This window comes from Corylus avellana, chromosome 2, assembly GCF_965113065.1.
Source record: "Corylus avellana chromosome 2, dhCorAvel1.hap1.2, whole genome shotgun sequence".
NCBI lineage: Eukaryota > Viridiplantae > Streptophyta > Magnoliopsida > Fagales > Betulaceae > Corylus > Corylus avellana.
The window spans coordinates 674,847-691,224 of NC_142491.1; the positions used below are offsets into that span (position 1 = coordinate 674,847).

Consider the following 16,378-nt stretch of genomic DNA (forward strand, 5'->3'; position numbering starts at 1 on the left):
AGAATCCCTTAAGAAGACTTATAGTATTACTCTAAACCTTATTAATGTACTTACCTATGCAACAGTGTAGAATAAACCAAGGCAAATTTGCCTTTATAATGGTATGCTCTCTATATACAACTTTTTCAACCTATCCAATTCTTCAATTCTCAACATTGTTCTAAAGAATTAGAATGAAATTGTTCTTCTATCCCTATATGTAGTTGGAATGACCTACCTCCTAGTCTTGTTTATTTTTCCCTTTTTCTTGTAGATTGTTTTTTTATAAAAAAAAAAAAAAAAAAGAAAAAAAAAAAAAGAAATTTTAAACTATTCCATCGCCAACTTGATAATCCATACTATCCTACCAAAAAAAGCTATGCATCAAGCCCAAGCTTGGTTTTAAGCTAAAGGAGTTTAGGCCTTAAGGTGCGTTTGGCGTTGCGGTTTTATAAACAAGAAGTGCGATTTTAAACTAAATCGGAGAAAATAAATTGTTTGAAATTGCATTTTTTAAAAATTGCGACTTGAAAATACAGTTTTTTATGTTTTCAAATCACAGGTAAGGAGGTAATTTTTTAAAAATCCATATTTTTATTTTATTTTTTTAAGCAAATGGGGAAAAATTCATAATTTTAAATGCTAAATTACCTTATTTTTAAATCTTATTTTTTAAAATCACAAATTCAAACAGAACCTAAATGGGGACCTACGACACAACTTATGAAAAAAAAAAACTCTAAACCACCGATCATACCCCCCTCTTCTCTCTCCCTCTCCTATCCACCATGTCTGTTTGATCCCCACACTCTGTGGCCTCAAGAACATGGCCATGCCTAGTGAGAAAAGCAGAACTAGAGCTAGCTCATCCCATTCCCCCCTTCACTGAGGAAAAAACAAATGTAGCATTGAATCAATTTCATGGCGCACTCTCTCCCAATTTTTCTGCAATTTCCCTGCCCTTTCGTCCTCTGTGTGCATTTGAATTGCGATCGTAATCCTTCCATTTCATGTTAATGGGCATGCCGCATGTTACATTAACATGAAATGGAAGGATGAACGTAAAAATGCTGCATGCCAACTGTTTGACAAAAGGGGCTTTCAATGACAGCAATTTAATTTGTGCATCAGCCCTTGATGATTCTGAGAATTGTGTCAGTTGACAGCAATTTATATATGCTTGCATTTAGATTAATCCCCATCATGAAATTAACCTCTTTGCAATTTCCTGTGCTAAGATTTAGAGACACATGCAATGTGCTATGCTCTGTAAATTTTCCTTTTTACTTATTTCAATTCTTACGTTGTTTTCTTTCAGATACTTGAACTGTTTTATAGCTGTCCAACCATATTGAAGGAGTGCAAACGCTTGATCACCAAAGGCTGAAGTAAATGCAACCTATGATCGATTATTCAATTTTAACAAGGTAGGTTAATTAATTAAGGTTGTTAATTTCTTTAGATCCTAAAGTTTTTGTTCTTGTTGTTTCCTTTTAATTGGCTTGTTCTCTTTGATCTGGCTTTTTCATTTGGTTATATGAAACCAAAAACCATGCAAGTATTTTCATGCATGCATGCGGTTCGCCGCAAGGCTTAAAGCATCTGATATATACTTTCTTGAAGCAGAGAAATACAAATTAATACAATTCCTGCAAGCAAACAGTCATCTGAATAAAGAAAACTTCAACTTCATTTATAAGATATTTACAAGGCATGATTTGATCATTCTAAGAGATCAACAATTCAAGGTGTGCGTGGCACTACAACTCATGATCTGATCAGTCAGCCTAGCTACTCTGTGCTTCAGTTAATCCCAGTCATGCAAGGATTCTTCTGGAAGAAAACCCAGGAGGAGGAGGAGGCAGAATTTTGGGCAATGACGTCCTCTTTGCAATCGATTCAAACCCAGAACGTGGGGGAGGAGGCAGCTTCTTTGATACAGAAAAACCAAGAGCAGTTGTTGTAGATGGCGGCGGAGCTTGAGTCTCAAGTAGAAAAGGATGATGCACTAACATTTCAGCCGTCCATCTCTCTGTTGGGTCCCATGCAAAACACCTCTGCAAGAAATCCTTCCCAATCTCGGACATGGTTTCAGGTATGCTGGGCGACTCCGTAGCAATTTGAATCACCAAACCATCCATGCCGCCTGTTGAGTCCCATGCCGGCTTTCCGCTAATCATCTCAACCACCACGCAACCCAGAGACCATATATCCAAACAACCTTTGATTTAACCGACTAGAAAAGATTCTGGAGACATATAAAGTGGTGTTCCTCGGAAATCATACCTTTTTGTCATGAGCTCATTCAAATCTCCAGGAATCTTGGATAGTCCATAGTCGGTGATCTTCACACTTTTGCTTGCACCATCTGGAGAAGAGAAAACAAGAATGTTCTCTGGCTTAAGATCACAATGAACGTAACCCTTTTCATGGATGCAACGGAGGTCTCTAAGAATCATTCTAGTGTTTATGCAAATTCAAATTACTTAAGTGACAAGGCCACAACAAACACATAATTCGTGTACAATTTGTGCACTTCAATTTCATTTTTGCAGGCAAGAATGGAGAAGAAAAGGAATTTCTCAATCCAATGAATATACATCCGTTATTATGAGCTATTTTGACCTCAAAAGCTTGCTTCCACTTTTTACTACATGTCTAATTTGCAAGCCATAATTGCAATGCAAACCTTTTCAAACCACTGCCCTCAATGCAAATTTTCTTTATTTGTTTTCTCCTTCTCCTTTTCTCAAGAAGCTAAAACTTTTACATGAGTTGTGAGTGTTGTGACAAATACAAATCCAAGATCACCAAAGAAGTAGAAAGTGTAGAATAGAAGAATAGAAAAATAACACAGCTATACAAGATACTAAAATTTAAGTGGTTCGGCTCAACAAGCCTACATCCACTGGCGGAAACAATTTAAGGAAAATTCACTAATAAAAGAGTAGATACAAAAAGTAGTAAAAACAAAACACTCAAACCCAAAAGTCCCGATACATCCAAATCTCACTCATAACAAAAGAGAAAGCTTTTCTATAATTCTCTAAGCTTTAAATAAGTACTCAAAAGTGAGATCAATGAACAAACAAAATGGTGTATCTCCCACACAAAGGGCTGGTTGCCTTCTCTGCAACCCAAAGTCTCTCACTCTACATTTCTCACAAAATGGAGCTACTTCCATGTCTCCTCCTACAAAAGGGCGCGTTGCCTTTCCTGACACCCCAAGTCTCTCTCACGGCAACATCTCTCCATGTCTCCTCCATACTAAAGGGCGTTGCCTTTCCTGAAACCCCAAGTCTCTCGACGGCAACATCTCTCACAAAATGGCCCAAATGGAGCTTCTCCCCATTACCCAAAAAGAGCGTCTTTGGCGCTGCTGTTGCACAAAAGGGGACTTTTGTGCCACCTTCCGATCAGAAGGTGACACCTCAGCCCATTATATTGAACTTACACTTAAATAAAACGCACAACCACACTTGATTCATACCCAATAATAAACAAAAACAATTTTTAAAATAAAAACAAAATTAGGAAGGCTGGGGTGGCTCGCCACCAAGAATCAATCAACCACCATAAAATAAACAAAAGAAACAAAGAAAAAACCAGCAAACAGCCAGAAAAGTTTACCACGGTAGTTGACGAGGGTCGGCATGAGCAAAGACTATTAATCCACAAGAATAATCCAAATCCGGACCGCGTCTTCGTGGAAAACCCACAACTCAAACCAAAAAGAATATTAACTATTATCGCAACAACAAGGCTCAAGAGCATTTGAAACCCCAACCAGTAGGGCAAAAAGGAGAAAGAAAAAGACGGAATGAAAGTTTTGGGACTCAACGGATGTGCATGTATTTGTGTCTGCAACGGCAAAACGTTTTTTTTATATATATATATATATATATATGAAAAAGAGAGTTACGGGGTGGCTCCCCAGCCAACCCCATGGGTTGGGGGTGGCGGCCACTGGCCAGCCACTCAATGGTGGCTGATTTCTTATTGCAAAGTACTTTTTTTAAAAAAATTGATTAAACCTAATATAATCAAGTGATTTAGTTTTATTTTGTTACTATGTTCCATGTTGAGGGAGCATCCCTCATTAGCTGTCACAAAAGGATGATTTTATGCTACCTTCACATATAAGTTATTCTCTTATCAAAATGACCCAGTCACTTTTAAAGGACTATTTTCACAAAAAGAATACTAAGCTTAGAAACAAATTTTATAAAAAAATTTTTACAAGCTGAAATGGCACAACATGATTAGATTTTTTAAAATTTGAACTTATCTTATATCCAATCATATTGTACCACATCAATTTGTAAAAATTTATTTATAAACCAAACATTTTTCTTTCTACAAAGCTTCTGGAGGAAGCTATCAAGCCTTTTTGTCAAAGCTTCATCATCACGTGTGAGAGAGAAACACAACTCATCAAGTATGTGATGCCATAATGGCTTGATGTGAAGGAGACTAAACAATAAACATCCACCGTGACAAGTCATTACCCAACAGTGAAGTGAGGATCCCTTTTTTTTTTTTTTTTTTTTTTTTTTTTTTTCAAATTTACAAAAAGAGGGTTTTGGCAGGTGAGTATAATAATTAAAAGGGTTAAATGAAACCATATGTTTTTCATGTTTATCAAAGAAGTAAGTCATAAGATTAATAATTAAAAGGGTTAAATCAAAACATATCTATGCCTTTCATGTTTAACGAAGAAGTATTGATTGGGTTTTTTCAAAACTTGTCATAAGATTAATAATGCTACTTTTCTTATATATTTATAATATTTATTTTATATTGGTTGACGTATCATGTTTGAAATGATTTTTTTTTTTAATTTTTTGAAGGTGACTAACATGAAAAGTTACTTAATATATATCATGTCAATCATTATAAAATAAGTATGATTAATAAGTGTAAAGATTGCATTATTTTAATATTAATGGGTCTATCTGTCATCTAGTCCGTTTGGCACCTCTACAAAACAAAAGTCACGTAAAACCTATCAAAAGCTTCCACATGTACATATTTGCCATGTCAGTATATCCCTTTTTTTTTTTTTTTTTTTTGACATATCCGAACAAGATGGGGAGGGAAAATTCGAACTAATAACATCCGTTTCATGAGACGGAATTCCCAACAAATTGAGTTATCCTTTGGGGACAGCATATCCCCTCTTTTTAAAAAGAAATAAAAACAAAAACTGAATTCTTTTGTGAATATTTTATGTAAGTCTCTCATTTGTGAGTATTTTATGTGTTGAGTTGTTTGTTTTTTTTTTTTTTTTTTTTTACTAGGATTAAAAATAAATAAATCTTAGAAAGTAGCAGACGAGCCATATATTTTCACATGTTACGATAAAGACAGCAGTGCAAATCCAAATTACTCATTTGACAAAACCCCGACTATAAAACAGAAACAGAATTCGTGTTCAATTTGTGCACTTGATGCTCATTTTTAATATTTTAATGATACTGATCTATTAATAGCACACAAATGGACCGATCGAGAGATATCTCAAATCAAATATATGCAAGCAGAAATGGATAAGGAAAAGAATGCCTACAAATCTCATTGTTTGGTCTTAACCTTTCCAAGCCAAGGCCACATTAATCCCATGCTCGAATTCTCAAAGCGCTTGCAGACCAAAGGAGTAAAAGTTACACTGGTTAGCACCTACTTCATCTCCAAGACCATTCACAAAGAAGCCACCTCCATTGCCCTCGAGACCATCTCCGACGGCTACGACGATGGCGGGAGAGCGCAAGCTGAGAGTATCAAGGCCTATTTGGAGCGGTTTCAGCGAGTTGGGTCACAAACTCTGACTGAACTCCTTGAGAAACTCTCTACATCAGGCTGCCCTGTTGATTGTGTTGTTTACGATGCTTTCTTGCCTTGGGCTCTAGATGTTGCTAAGAAGTTTGGATTAGTTGGGGCTGCGTTTTTCACTCAATCTTGTGCTGTTGGTAATATATACCACCATGTCCACAAAGGAGTCCTGAAAGTCCCTCTTTTAGAGACTGAAATTTCGCTTCCTGGAGCTCCACCACTCGAAGCTCCGGATATGCCATCCTTCATTTATCAATTCGGAATATCCTACCCGGCTTTCTTTGACATGGTTGTGAGTCAATTCTCCAATATTGACGAAGCTGATTGGGTCCTTTGCAACACGTTTTATGAGTTGGAGCAAGAGGTAATTAACCACAGTACTATATATATTAATTGTGTCCTCCTTTTCAAGATCTTGTTTGAGTTGGATTTCCACAGGATTTATTCTTGCAACAACTTGTTGTTGGTAAACCATTTTGTAGGTGGTGGATTGGATGGCGAAGATATGGCGATTGAAAACAATAGGACCAACCATACCATCTATGTTCCTAGACAAGCGAGTTGAAGATGACAAAAACTATGGTTTCAACATCTTCAAGCCCAACACCGATGCCTGCATGAAATGGTTAAATGATCAACCAAAGGGGTCAGTTGTTTATGTTTCGTTTGGGAGTGTGGCCGCTCTTGATGTTGAACAAATGGAAGAAATCGCTTGGGGATTGAGAATGAGCAACATATGCTTCTTATGGGTGGTTAGGGAATCGGAGGAGGCAAAGCTCCCCAAAAACTTTGTGGAGGAGACGTCGGAAAAGGAATTGGTGGTTCGTTGGTGTCCTCAGCTGGATGTCTTGGCTCATGAGGCAGTGGGATGCTTTGTGACACATTGTGGGTGGAACTCTACTTTGGAAGCCCTTAGCTTCGGTGTACCGATGGTTGCAATGCCGCAATATTCAGACCAGAGCACGAATGCAAAGTATATAATGGATGTTTGGAAGATGGGGTTGAAAGCTCCGATTGATGAGAAAGGAATAGTCAGGCGAGAAGCTGTGAAACATTGCATCAAGGAAATAATGGAGGGAGAGAGAGGGAAAGAGATAAAGAAAAATGCCTTAAAATGGAGGAAATTGGCCAAAGAGACTGTTGACGAGGGTGGAAGTTCTGATAAAAATATTGAAGAATTTGTAGCCAAATTGGTTAACTCTTAAGTCCATTTCCTAAGTTGCAGCTGTTTGTTCATCCAGTCTGAGTGGTTATGTAATAATTTTGAATTATGACAAAGGCCTTTTATGTAATAACTGCTGAATGGTTCGTATCGGCCTATCTTAATTACTTCTTGTTCAACTGTTTTAATTAGAAGCATATTTGCTCTATTTGCTTTATAAACTTTCATATGATATCAGAAAGCAGAAGCCTTCAAGAAAACCTCTTAAAATTTCGACAAGGGATAGTCTAAAATGCTACAAAAGTGTTTCTTTAATGTCCAAATCAATTAAGAAATTGAATAAATTCAAATCAAATCACATCGAGGAATTTAGAACAAATAACAAATTTAATCCGTTTAAGATTCTTCTCTTTCTCAAGACTGAAGAGTAAAGCGAACCCATCTTATAATGTTTTCTATATGTCCAACCAAAACCAACGGCTAACACTAACAACTTGTTTGAGATTACGTTATAGAGTTTAAAAAGTATTTTTTGTACTTAAAAAGCTGTGTCTAGAAAAAGGTTGGCATGTTTGGTAAAAAATTTCAAAAATACTTCTTTGACTTTTTAGGGCATGTTTGAGATTACGTTTGAGATGCCTAAAAATATGTTTAATACTCAAAAAGTTCATTTGAAGAAAAAAATACTCGTTTGGTAAAAAAAAAAATTAAAAGTGATTTTAAAGGTCTAAAAAGCCTAAAAATGACCAAAATGCACTTTTTGCAAAAGATTAAAAATGAAGCTTTTTGTCAAAAAAACATTTTTTTACTTAAAAGTTTTATTTCTCAAACATGTTCTTAAATCTATTTGAAACATAATAATGACATTGTGCGGAGTTAAGAGAAATATTGAACACGTCTCTCCACCTACTAGCAACCTGAGGTTGCATAGGCAAGTACTTTTTAGGTGTGTGATGCAAAAAAAAAGTGGCAAAATCCTTCCCAACATCAATAATTATTGGGAAAAGCCATGACAAGGTATGTGGTTGGGTTTTTTTTACACAATGATAATAGTAATTTAAATGTGCACATAATAGAGTTTGTAGTCTTGATACTCCAGTGAGCATACGGAACACTGTAGCTCTCGAGCAAATTTGCTCTTTCTTGATTTTTTAATGAAAGTTTCACAAATATTTTTCCAAAAAAAAAAGAAGAAAAAAATTGCACAATTTTTAAATTAAAATAAGCATTATCATGCCTTATCATGTACCAATCCTTGCATTTAATAATTAATTATGAGATATTGTTTAATAAATTAATTTTTTTTAGCTTAAATAGTATATATATTCTAAAAATCATTTTTGTCGGAGTTAGCAGGATTTTGAAAGGGAAAGAAAAATTAAGTGACATGTATCCATCGTATTGGAGTTGAGCTTCCACTGGTGGAGTTTATATGGGATCGAATAATCATAAGGAGATGAACACCTCAACAATAAAGGCCAAACAAAAAAGACAATACAGAATCAGAAACAAACAATAAGCAATAAATCTATTAGTAATCTCAAAAAAACCATAAACGAGCCGAATCTTTTTAAGGGTAGAGCAAAATAAGAAGGGTAGATTACTTGAAAAGAAATGCGGAGGAAAATAAGAAGAAAAGATAAAAAACGAAAAAAAAATAATAATAATAAAAAAAAAACACAAAAAATAAAAACAAAAAATAAAAAATAAAAGAAATAGAAATGGGTTCACCTTACTTGGGAAGAAAGAAAATAAAGGCCATCTTGATTTTGTCTTTCAACGAAATGGGGCCCTCAATTTGACAAACCAAGAAAAGAGAAATCTTGACAAAATCATGCAATCCTTGACTTTTTTTTTTTTTTTAATCCACTTGTAAACAGAAGAAACGTGCTTTAATTTTGTTGCCAAAATTAAAAGCACAACCTGAAGTTGAAGTAAAAGAGGGGGACAAGAAATAAGCAGTGGCTAATTCGTGAGGAGAAAGGCTCCTCTCCATAAGTTTAGAATGGTATGAAAAAAAGAAAGAAAAGTGAAATGACTATTTTACCTTTATAAAAAGAAAAAAAAAAATACTGACTATCTGGGTGTAATTTATGAAGAGTTGAAACGATAGAAAACGTTAGAAACAATAGAAAATTAAATGCAGCTAAAAAATAAGGAGATAAATTCAAATGAAAGCATTAAAGTTCTTTAAATGTAATATAAAGGTAAAAATAGAATGGAATTTTTTATGAGAAAAAGTTAAAGAAAATTGTTTGAAAAAAAAAAAAAAAAAATCAAGAAGATGGAGTGTGGTGCCAAACACACCCTTAACTGACAAAACGTGGGAAAAAAATGCATGCCAAAAAGAAAGAAAATCAGAATTAGACGGGGGAGAACTCAACTTTCTCTTTAAAAAGAGCTTGGGTCTCTCATTTGGGAGTTTTTGCCCATTCCGCCGGTAGCAACATTAATTTCTTTTTCTTTAGTGACTTTGATTGTAGAATTTTTTTTCATGAGTATAGTGTCTAATATTTTAGTTAGAGTTGGGTAAAATCTAGTATTTTTATTATATATTCTTGAGACTATGTTTAATGTTGATTGAATGTTTCAAATTATTTTAATTTGAGAAATATTTCACGTTGAATAGTTTGTGATTCATTATTATTTTTGTTTATATCAAATGCTTACTTTGTGATTGGTAGATAAAAGAACAAGTAATTATATGTTATGATTCGAATTTAATGGAGGGTGGAATTTAATGGGAGTCCCCTTATTATATATTATGATTCGAATTTAATATCTGTCATTGAAATCAAATTTTCAATCAAACCCATAACTTAATACTACATTGGTAAATCTTCCGATTAGGAGAGTTAATTCTCTACTTAATTGAGTTATAAATTCAAACAAAAAAAAAAAAATTGAGTTATAAATTTGTCTAGTGTTTTTTCTATTAAGTTTTCCTTATATAGCTCTATTTTACTTAGAGAATTCTCAATGGATGAGTCATATTTTTATGTAAAATAACTTTTAAAAACTCACTTTTATCTAGTTTAGTTAAGCCATTTTTAAATGTCTCTACATCCGATTAGCTATATTTCTATCTATTCTATTAAAATATTATTAAAAGTAAGAAAAGTTTTGGGAAAAAGAGAATATGCGAGAGAAAAAATAGGAAAAAGAGAATATGCAGAGAAAAAGTAAAAAAAAAAAATTGAGAAAAAGAGAAAACATGTAAGAGAAACAATGAAAAATAAAATAGCTCTCTTGAAAAGTGTTGCTATATTTAACTTTTTTTTAGCTCTTCTAATCAAATATCTATTTTACATTTTCTTTTTACTAATCCAATATAAGAGGTTTTTTAAACATTTAAAGCGTCGTTTTAAATAAAAATAACATTTAACTCTTACATTGAGAATGCTCTTAATTTAGTTCTTATCAATTTAATTATCCTAAAAAGTAGCTGACGAGCCATATTGCTCATGTCAGGATAAAGACTGAAATGCATATTTAAATTACTTATTGGACAAAACCCCGACAAAAACAGAATTCGTGTTCAATTTGTGCACTTGATGCTCATTTTTAATATTTTAATAATACTGATCTATTAATAGCACACAAATGGACCGATCGAGAGATATCACCCTATCTGAAATCAAATCTATGCAAGCAGAAATGGATAAGGAAAAGAATGCCTACAATTCCCATTGTTTGGTCTTACCCTGTCCAAGCCAAGGCCACATTTATCCTCTGCTCGAATTCTCCAAGCGTTTGGAGCACAAAGGAGTAAAAGTTACACTGGTTAGAGCGTTCCCAATTGATGAGTTAAATTTTTATGCAAAATAGCTTTTCAAAACGCACTTTATCTAGTTTAATTAATGAATTTTTAAATGTTTCATACATCTGATTAACTATATTTTTATCTATATCATATAAATATTATTAAAAGTGAGAAAAGTTTTGAAAAAAAAATAGAACATGTGAGAAAAAATAGGAAAAGTTTTGAGAAAAAGAGAACATGTGAGAAAAAAGTAGGAAAATATTTGAAAAAAAAAAAAAAAAAAGGTTAGAGAAACAATAAAAAATAAATGGCTCTCTTGAAAAGTAATATTACATTTAGCTTCTTCTTTTTTAGCTCTTTCAATCAAATATCTATTTTACATTTTTTTTTTTTTTTGGCTAATTCAATGTAGGGTTTCTTAAAACATTTGAAGACCCATTTTAAATAAGACTCCGTTTACTTCGACGTAAAATGGTTTTCTTCGTAAAATATTTTCAAGAAAGTTATTTTCCCTAAAAATATTTTCCGTCGAAAACATTTTACGGCGTTTACCTTGCACACGGAAAATAATTTTTTTTTTATATATATTTTTTCCAATAAGGTTCCCGCCGGAACCTGCACGGGACTTGTTCGAGACCCCATAGGGACCTGCTCGGGACCCCATCGGAACTTAACCGGAACTTGTTCGAGACCTCGCCGGGACCTACCCGAGACTTGATCTGGACCCACCCGGGACTTGCCTAGGACCCCGCCGGGACCCGCCCAAGACTTGACCGGGACTTTCTCGGGACCTGCCCGGGACTTGACCGGGATCCTGTTGGGACTTGACCGAGACCCGCCCAGGACACTCTCGAGACTTACCCGAGACCCCACCGGGACTTAACCGGAACCCGCCGGGACTTGACCAGGACCCGCCCAGGACTTGACTAGGACCTGCCCAGGACCCGCCCAGGACTTGACTAGGACCCACCCAGGACCTGCCTAGGACTTGCTCGGGACCTCGCCAGGACCTGCCCGGGACTTGACCGGGACCCGCTCGAGACCCAACCGGGCAAGTCTCGGGCGGGTCTTGGGTAGGTCCCATCAAGTCCCGAGCGGGTCTCGATCAAGTCCAGAGCAAGTCCCAGGCAGGTGCTGGGCAAGTCCCGGGCAGGTCCCAGGCGGGTCCTGGTCAAGTCCCGGGTGAGTCCTAGTCAAGTCTCGGGCAGGTCCTGGGCGGGTCCCGATCAAGTCTCGGGCAAGTCCCGGTTATGTCCCGGGCGGGTCCCGATCAAGTCCCGGGCAGGTCCCGCCGGGGTCCCGGGGAAGTCCCGGTTAGGTCCCGGTCAAGTCTCGGCCAGGTCCCGGGCAGGTCCTGGGCAGGTCCCGAGTGGGTCCTAGTCAAGTCCCGAGAGGGTCCTAGTCAGGTCCCAGGCGGGTCTCGAGCAAGTCTCGGGCGGGTCCTGGGTAGGTCTCTGGTAGGTCCTAGGTGGGTCCCAAGCGGGTTCTGGGTAGGTCCCGATCAAGTCCTAGCGAGGTTCTGGGCAGGTCTTGGCAAGGTTCCTCAATTTAAGAATGAGATGCTCATAGTCGGAAAATTGTTTACGATTTTCAAAACCATAAACCATTTTCCAAAAATTAAAGAAGAATTTTCGGTCAAAAGAAAAATATTTTCCGTTTACCACTATTTTACGTCGAAATAAACACCGTAAAATACGAAAATCATTTTCTGAAAATCATTTTACGTCGAAGTAAACAGAGCCTAAAAGTAACATTTGGCTCTTCCATTGAGAATGCTCTTACAACCCACTTCATCTCCAAGACCATACACAAAGAAGCCACCACCATTGATCTCGAAACCATCTTCGACGGCGGGAGAGCGCAAGCTGAGAGTGTCAAGGCCTACTTGGATAGCTTTCGGCGAGTCGGGTCGCAAACTCTGGCTGAGCTCCTTGAGAAACTCTCTTCCTAAGGCTGCCCTGTTGATTGTGTTGTTTATGATGTTGTCTTGCCTTGGGCTCTAGATGTTGCTAAGAAGTTTGGATTAGTTGGGGATGCGTTTTTCACTCAATCTTGTGCTGTTGGTAATATATACTACCATGTCCACAAAGGAGTCCAAAAAGTCCCTCTTTTAGAGACTGAAATTTTGCTTCCTGGATCGCTACCACTCAGAGCTCCGGATATGCCATCCTTCATTTATCAATTCGGAATATCCTACCCAGCTTTCTTTGACACGCTTGTGGGTCAATTCTCCAATATTGACAAAGCTGATTGGGTCCTTTGCAACACGTTTTATGAGTTAGAGAAAGAGGTAATTAAGCACACTGTATATTAATTATATCCTCTTTTTCATGATCTTGTTTGAGTTGGATTTGCATAGGATTTATGCTTGCAACAATTGATTGTTGGTAAACTATTTTGTAGGTGGTGGATTGGATGGCGAAGATATGGCGATTGAGAACAATAGGACCAACTATACCATCTGTTAAGTATGACTTGAATTAAAAGTCATGGTAGGACCCAATGATTTGTCTCCTTCCTCAAGTTGGAGAGGTTTTTTGGTTCAACCGGTTTGCTCCTTTGCATGTGGGTTTTGGAGACCTTCTCCTATGTGTATTTGGACTCCTTGTTTGACTTATAGTAGAAGTCCTAGGCCAACATGTAAAAGGAGAGTTAAGCTTCTATATAAGGAACAAAGCACAAGGTGAATTTGTGTGTGCCAAAAACGTGAAGCACCAAAGGGAGGAGAAAAAAAGAGAGAATTTGAGAGAAGGAGGTACAAGGGCAGCAAGAGTGTTTTCTTCTTGGTGGTTTTTGGAGGAGCCAAAAACAAGTGATTAGAAGAAAAAGGGTGCTGCAGAGTGAGAAAAGAAAATAGAGATCAGCCACCATCCGTTCCAGCAAAAGAAGAGTTTGTACATCTGTCTTTTGTATTCTATTTTGGGAATAATATTTCTTGTGTGATAATGAGATTTGGGTGTATTGGGGCCTTGGGATCTGAGTGATTTTCTTTCTACTATTTTTGTACTCCATCTTTTGATAGTGGATTTTCTCTGGGTTGTCTCCGCCAGTGGATGTAGGCTTGTTAAGCCGAACCACTTAAATCTTTGTGTCGTGTGTGATTGCTTATCTTTGTTATTCTGCATTCTTCTTATTTTTGCATCTCACGGGTCTTGGGAAATAGGATTAATTTCTTAACAACTGGTATCAGAGCTGTTGGTTCGAGTGGGAGTGATGGCAGGTGAAGAAGGAAAGATGGGAATCGAGAAATTCGACGGCAAAGATTTTGGGTATTGGAAGGTACAGATTGAAGATATTCTTTATGGGAAGGATCTTCATCAACCTCTTTTGGAAGAACAACCCGACGACATGTATGATAGCGAGTGGGCTCTGCTTGATCGTAAAGCCCTAGCAGTTATCAGGTTATCATTGTCAAAATCAGTTGCACACAACTTTGTAAAGGAGAAGACCACAGCAGGTCTAATGAAGGCTTTGTCAAGCATGTATGAGAAGCCATCGGCTAACAACAAGGTGCATCTGATGAAAAAATTGTTCAACCTAAAGATGGCGGAAGGAGCTTCGGTGGCACATCATCTCAATGAGTTCAAGACCATCACAAATCAATTATCCTCGGTGGAAATTAATTTTGATGATGAGGTTCGTGTGTTGATCGTCTTAGCATCTTTGCCAAATAGCTGGGAAACAGTGAGGATGGCTGTGAGTAACTCTGTAGGAAAGAGTAAACTGAGCTATGAAGACGTCAGGGATTTGATTCTCAGGGAAGAGATTCGCAGAAGAGATGCGGGTGAAGCCTCTTGTTCTGGTGCTGCTTTAAACCTTGAGACTCGAGGCAGAGGACAAGTTAGAAACTCTGGTCAAGGCAGATCAAATTCCAGAAAAGGGAGAAGCAAATTCAGATTCGGCCAACAACCTGAGTGTTGGAACTGTGGCAAGACTGGCCACTACAAGAAGAATTGCAGGGAACTGTGGAAGGAGACTGAGAATGATTATGCAAACGTAGTGACAGAAGAAGTATATGATGCCCTACTTCTTTCTGTTGACAGTCCCCTTGATTCTTGGGTCTTAGACTCAGGAGTATCTTTTCATACGACAGCGATCCATGAAATTCTCGAGAACTATGTTGCTGGAGATTTCGTGAAGGTGTATTTGGCTGACGGAACAACGCTGGATGTTGTGGGCCTAGGCGATGTTCGCATTAAAGTTCACAGTGACTCGGTATGGAAGCTACAAAAGGTCAGGCATGTTCCGGAGCTGAAGAAGAATCTGATTTCAGTAGGACAGCTTGATGAAGAAGGGCATTCAATTCATTTTCATAGTGGAAAGTGGAAGGTCAGCAAGGGAGCCATGATTTTGGCTACTGGTCATAAAACAAATACTCTCTATATGACCACGAACAGCAAGGATACAGATGCTGTTGTAGATACGACTGCTGACTCAAAACTATGGCACCTAAGGCTTGGGCACATGAGCGGGAAAGAGATGAAGGTACTTATGTCAAAAGGGAAACTACCGGGGTTAAAGTCAATTAAGTCTGATTTGTGTGAAGGCTGCATCATAGGGAAGCAGAAGAAGGTGAGTTTCGCGGAAGTTGGCAAAGCACCTAAGCTTGGAAAGCTGGAGCTGGTATACACGGATTTGTGGGGTCCAGCACCAGTGGCATCTCTTGGAGGCTCGCGGTATTACATCACATTTATTGATGACTCAAGTAGGAAGGTATGGGTTTATTTCTTGAAAAGTAAATCTGATGTATTTTAGACTTTTAAGAAATGGAAGGCCATGGTTGAGACTGAAACGGGCTTGAAGCTCAAGCGTTTGAGATCAAACAATGGAGGAGAATACGAAGACAGGGAGTTTAAACAGTTTTGTGCAGTGAATGGGATTAGAATGGAGAAAGCTATCCCGGGAACGCCGCAGCAGAATGGCGTGGCTGAGTGCATGAACAAGACTTTCAATGAGCGTGCCAGGAATATGAGATTGCATGCTGGGTTACCAAAGACTTTCTGGGCTGATGCAGTGAGCACTGCTGCATACCTGATAAATAGGGGGTCTTCCGTTCCCCTGAGCTATAGACTACCAGAAGAAGTCTGGAGTGGAAAAGAGGTACATCTGAAAGTTTTTGGTTGTGCTTCGTATGTCCATGATGAGTCTGATTCTCAGAGTAAACTAGATGCTAAATCTAGAAAGTATTTCTTCATTGGATATGGAGATGAGGCCTTCGGTTATTGATTTTGGGATGATCAAAATCGGAAGATCATTAGAAGTCGGAATGTGACTTTTAATGAGTGTGCTATGTACAAGGATGGGTCAAGTGCAGAACCTGAAGTTACAGAGCAGGAACCGAAGAAGTCTGAGTTTGTTAACTTAGATGATCTTTCTGAAAGTACAGTGCAGAAAGATAAACAATTTGTGGAGGTGGAGCTTGATGAACAGTGTTCACTCATGGATGAATGTGATGACAGAGAATCTTCAAGAGACTTACAGCACCAGGAAGAGTCTTATTCTTTAGCAAGAGGCCAAGAGAAACGTGATCGAAAAGCAACAAAGAGGTATGGCTTTGAGGATATGGTTTCTTTTGCTCTGACAGCTAGTAGTGGAGATTCATCGTCTGTTTAGAATGGTACGCTGAAAGAGGTGGAGTCACT

At 37.6% G+C, this 16,378-nt stretch overlaps 2 protein-coding genes and 1 pseudogene across 2 annotated transcripts; 2 read left to right on the plus strand and 1 right to left on the minus strand.

Annotated features, from left to right (window-relative positions):
* Positions 1 to 1,647: 1,647 nt before the first annotated feature.
* On the minus strand, positions 1,648 to 3,970 carry LOC132174330 (mitogen-activated protein kinase kinase kinase 20). The gene is made up of 3 exons (XM_088513823.1): positions 3,610 to 3,970; positions 2,266 to 2,347; positions 1,648 to 2,151 (listed from the first exon to the last, which is right to left on the minus strand). Exons 1-3 carry the CDS (start codon positions 3,632 to 3,634, stop codon positions 1,797 to 1,799), a joined length of 462 nt encoding a protein of 153 aa, XP_088369949.1. The 5' UTR covers positions 3,635 to 3,970; the 3' UTR covers positions 1,648 to 1,796.
* A 1,527-nt stretch (positions 3,971 to 5,497) lies between these two features.
* LOC132181472 (UDP-glycosyltransferase 74G1-like) lies at positions 5,498 to 7,179 on the plus strand. Its single transcript, XM_059594710.2, has 2 exons — positions 5,498 to 6,175; positions 6,294 to 7,179. The coding sequence occupies exons 1-2, from the start codon at positions 5,513 to 5,515 to the stop codon at positions 7,014 to 7,016; spliced, it is 1,386 nt and encodes a 461-aa protein (XP_059450693.2). The 5' UTR covers positions 5,498 to 5,512; the 3' UTR covers positions 7,017 to 7,179.
* A 3,439-nt stretch (positions 7,180 to 10,618) lies between these two features.
* Positions 10,619 to 13,220, plus strand: LOC132174337 (UDP-glycosyltransferase 74G1 pseudogene; annotated as a pseudogene).
* The last annotated feature ends 3,158 nt before the right edge of the window (positions 13,221 to 16,378 follow it).

Coding starts and splice junctions, on each gene's coding strand:
- LOC132181472 (XM_059594710.2), top strand. CDS start 5,513: ATGCAAGCAGAAATGGATAAGGAAAAGAATGCCTACAAATCTCATTGT. Junction 6,176..6,293: donor TTTATGAGTTGGAGCAAGAG/GTAATTAACCAC, acceptor ACCATTTTGTAG/GTGGTGGATTGGATGGCGAA.
- LOC132174330 (XM_088513823.1), bottom strand. CDS start 3,634: ATGCCGACCCTCGTCAACTACCGTG. Junction 2,348..3,609: donor GACCCTCGTCAACTACCGTG/GTAAACTTTTCT, acceptor TCTCTTCTCCAG/ATGGTGCAAGCAAAAGTGTG. Junction 2,152..2,265: donor AATGAGCTCATGACAAAAAG/GTATGATTTCCG, acceptor TGAGATGATTAG/CGGAAAGCCGGCATGGGACT.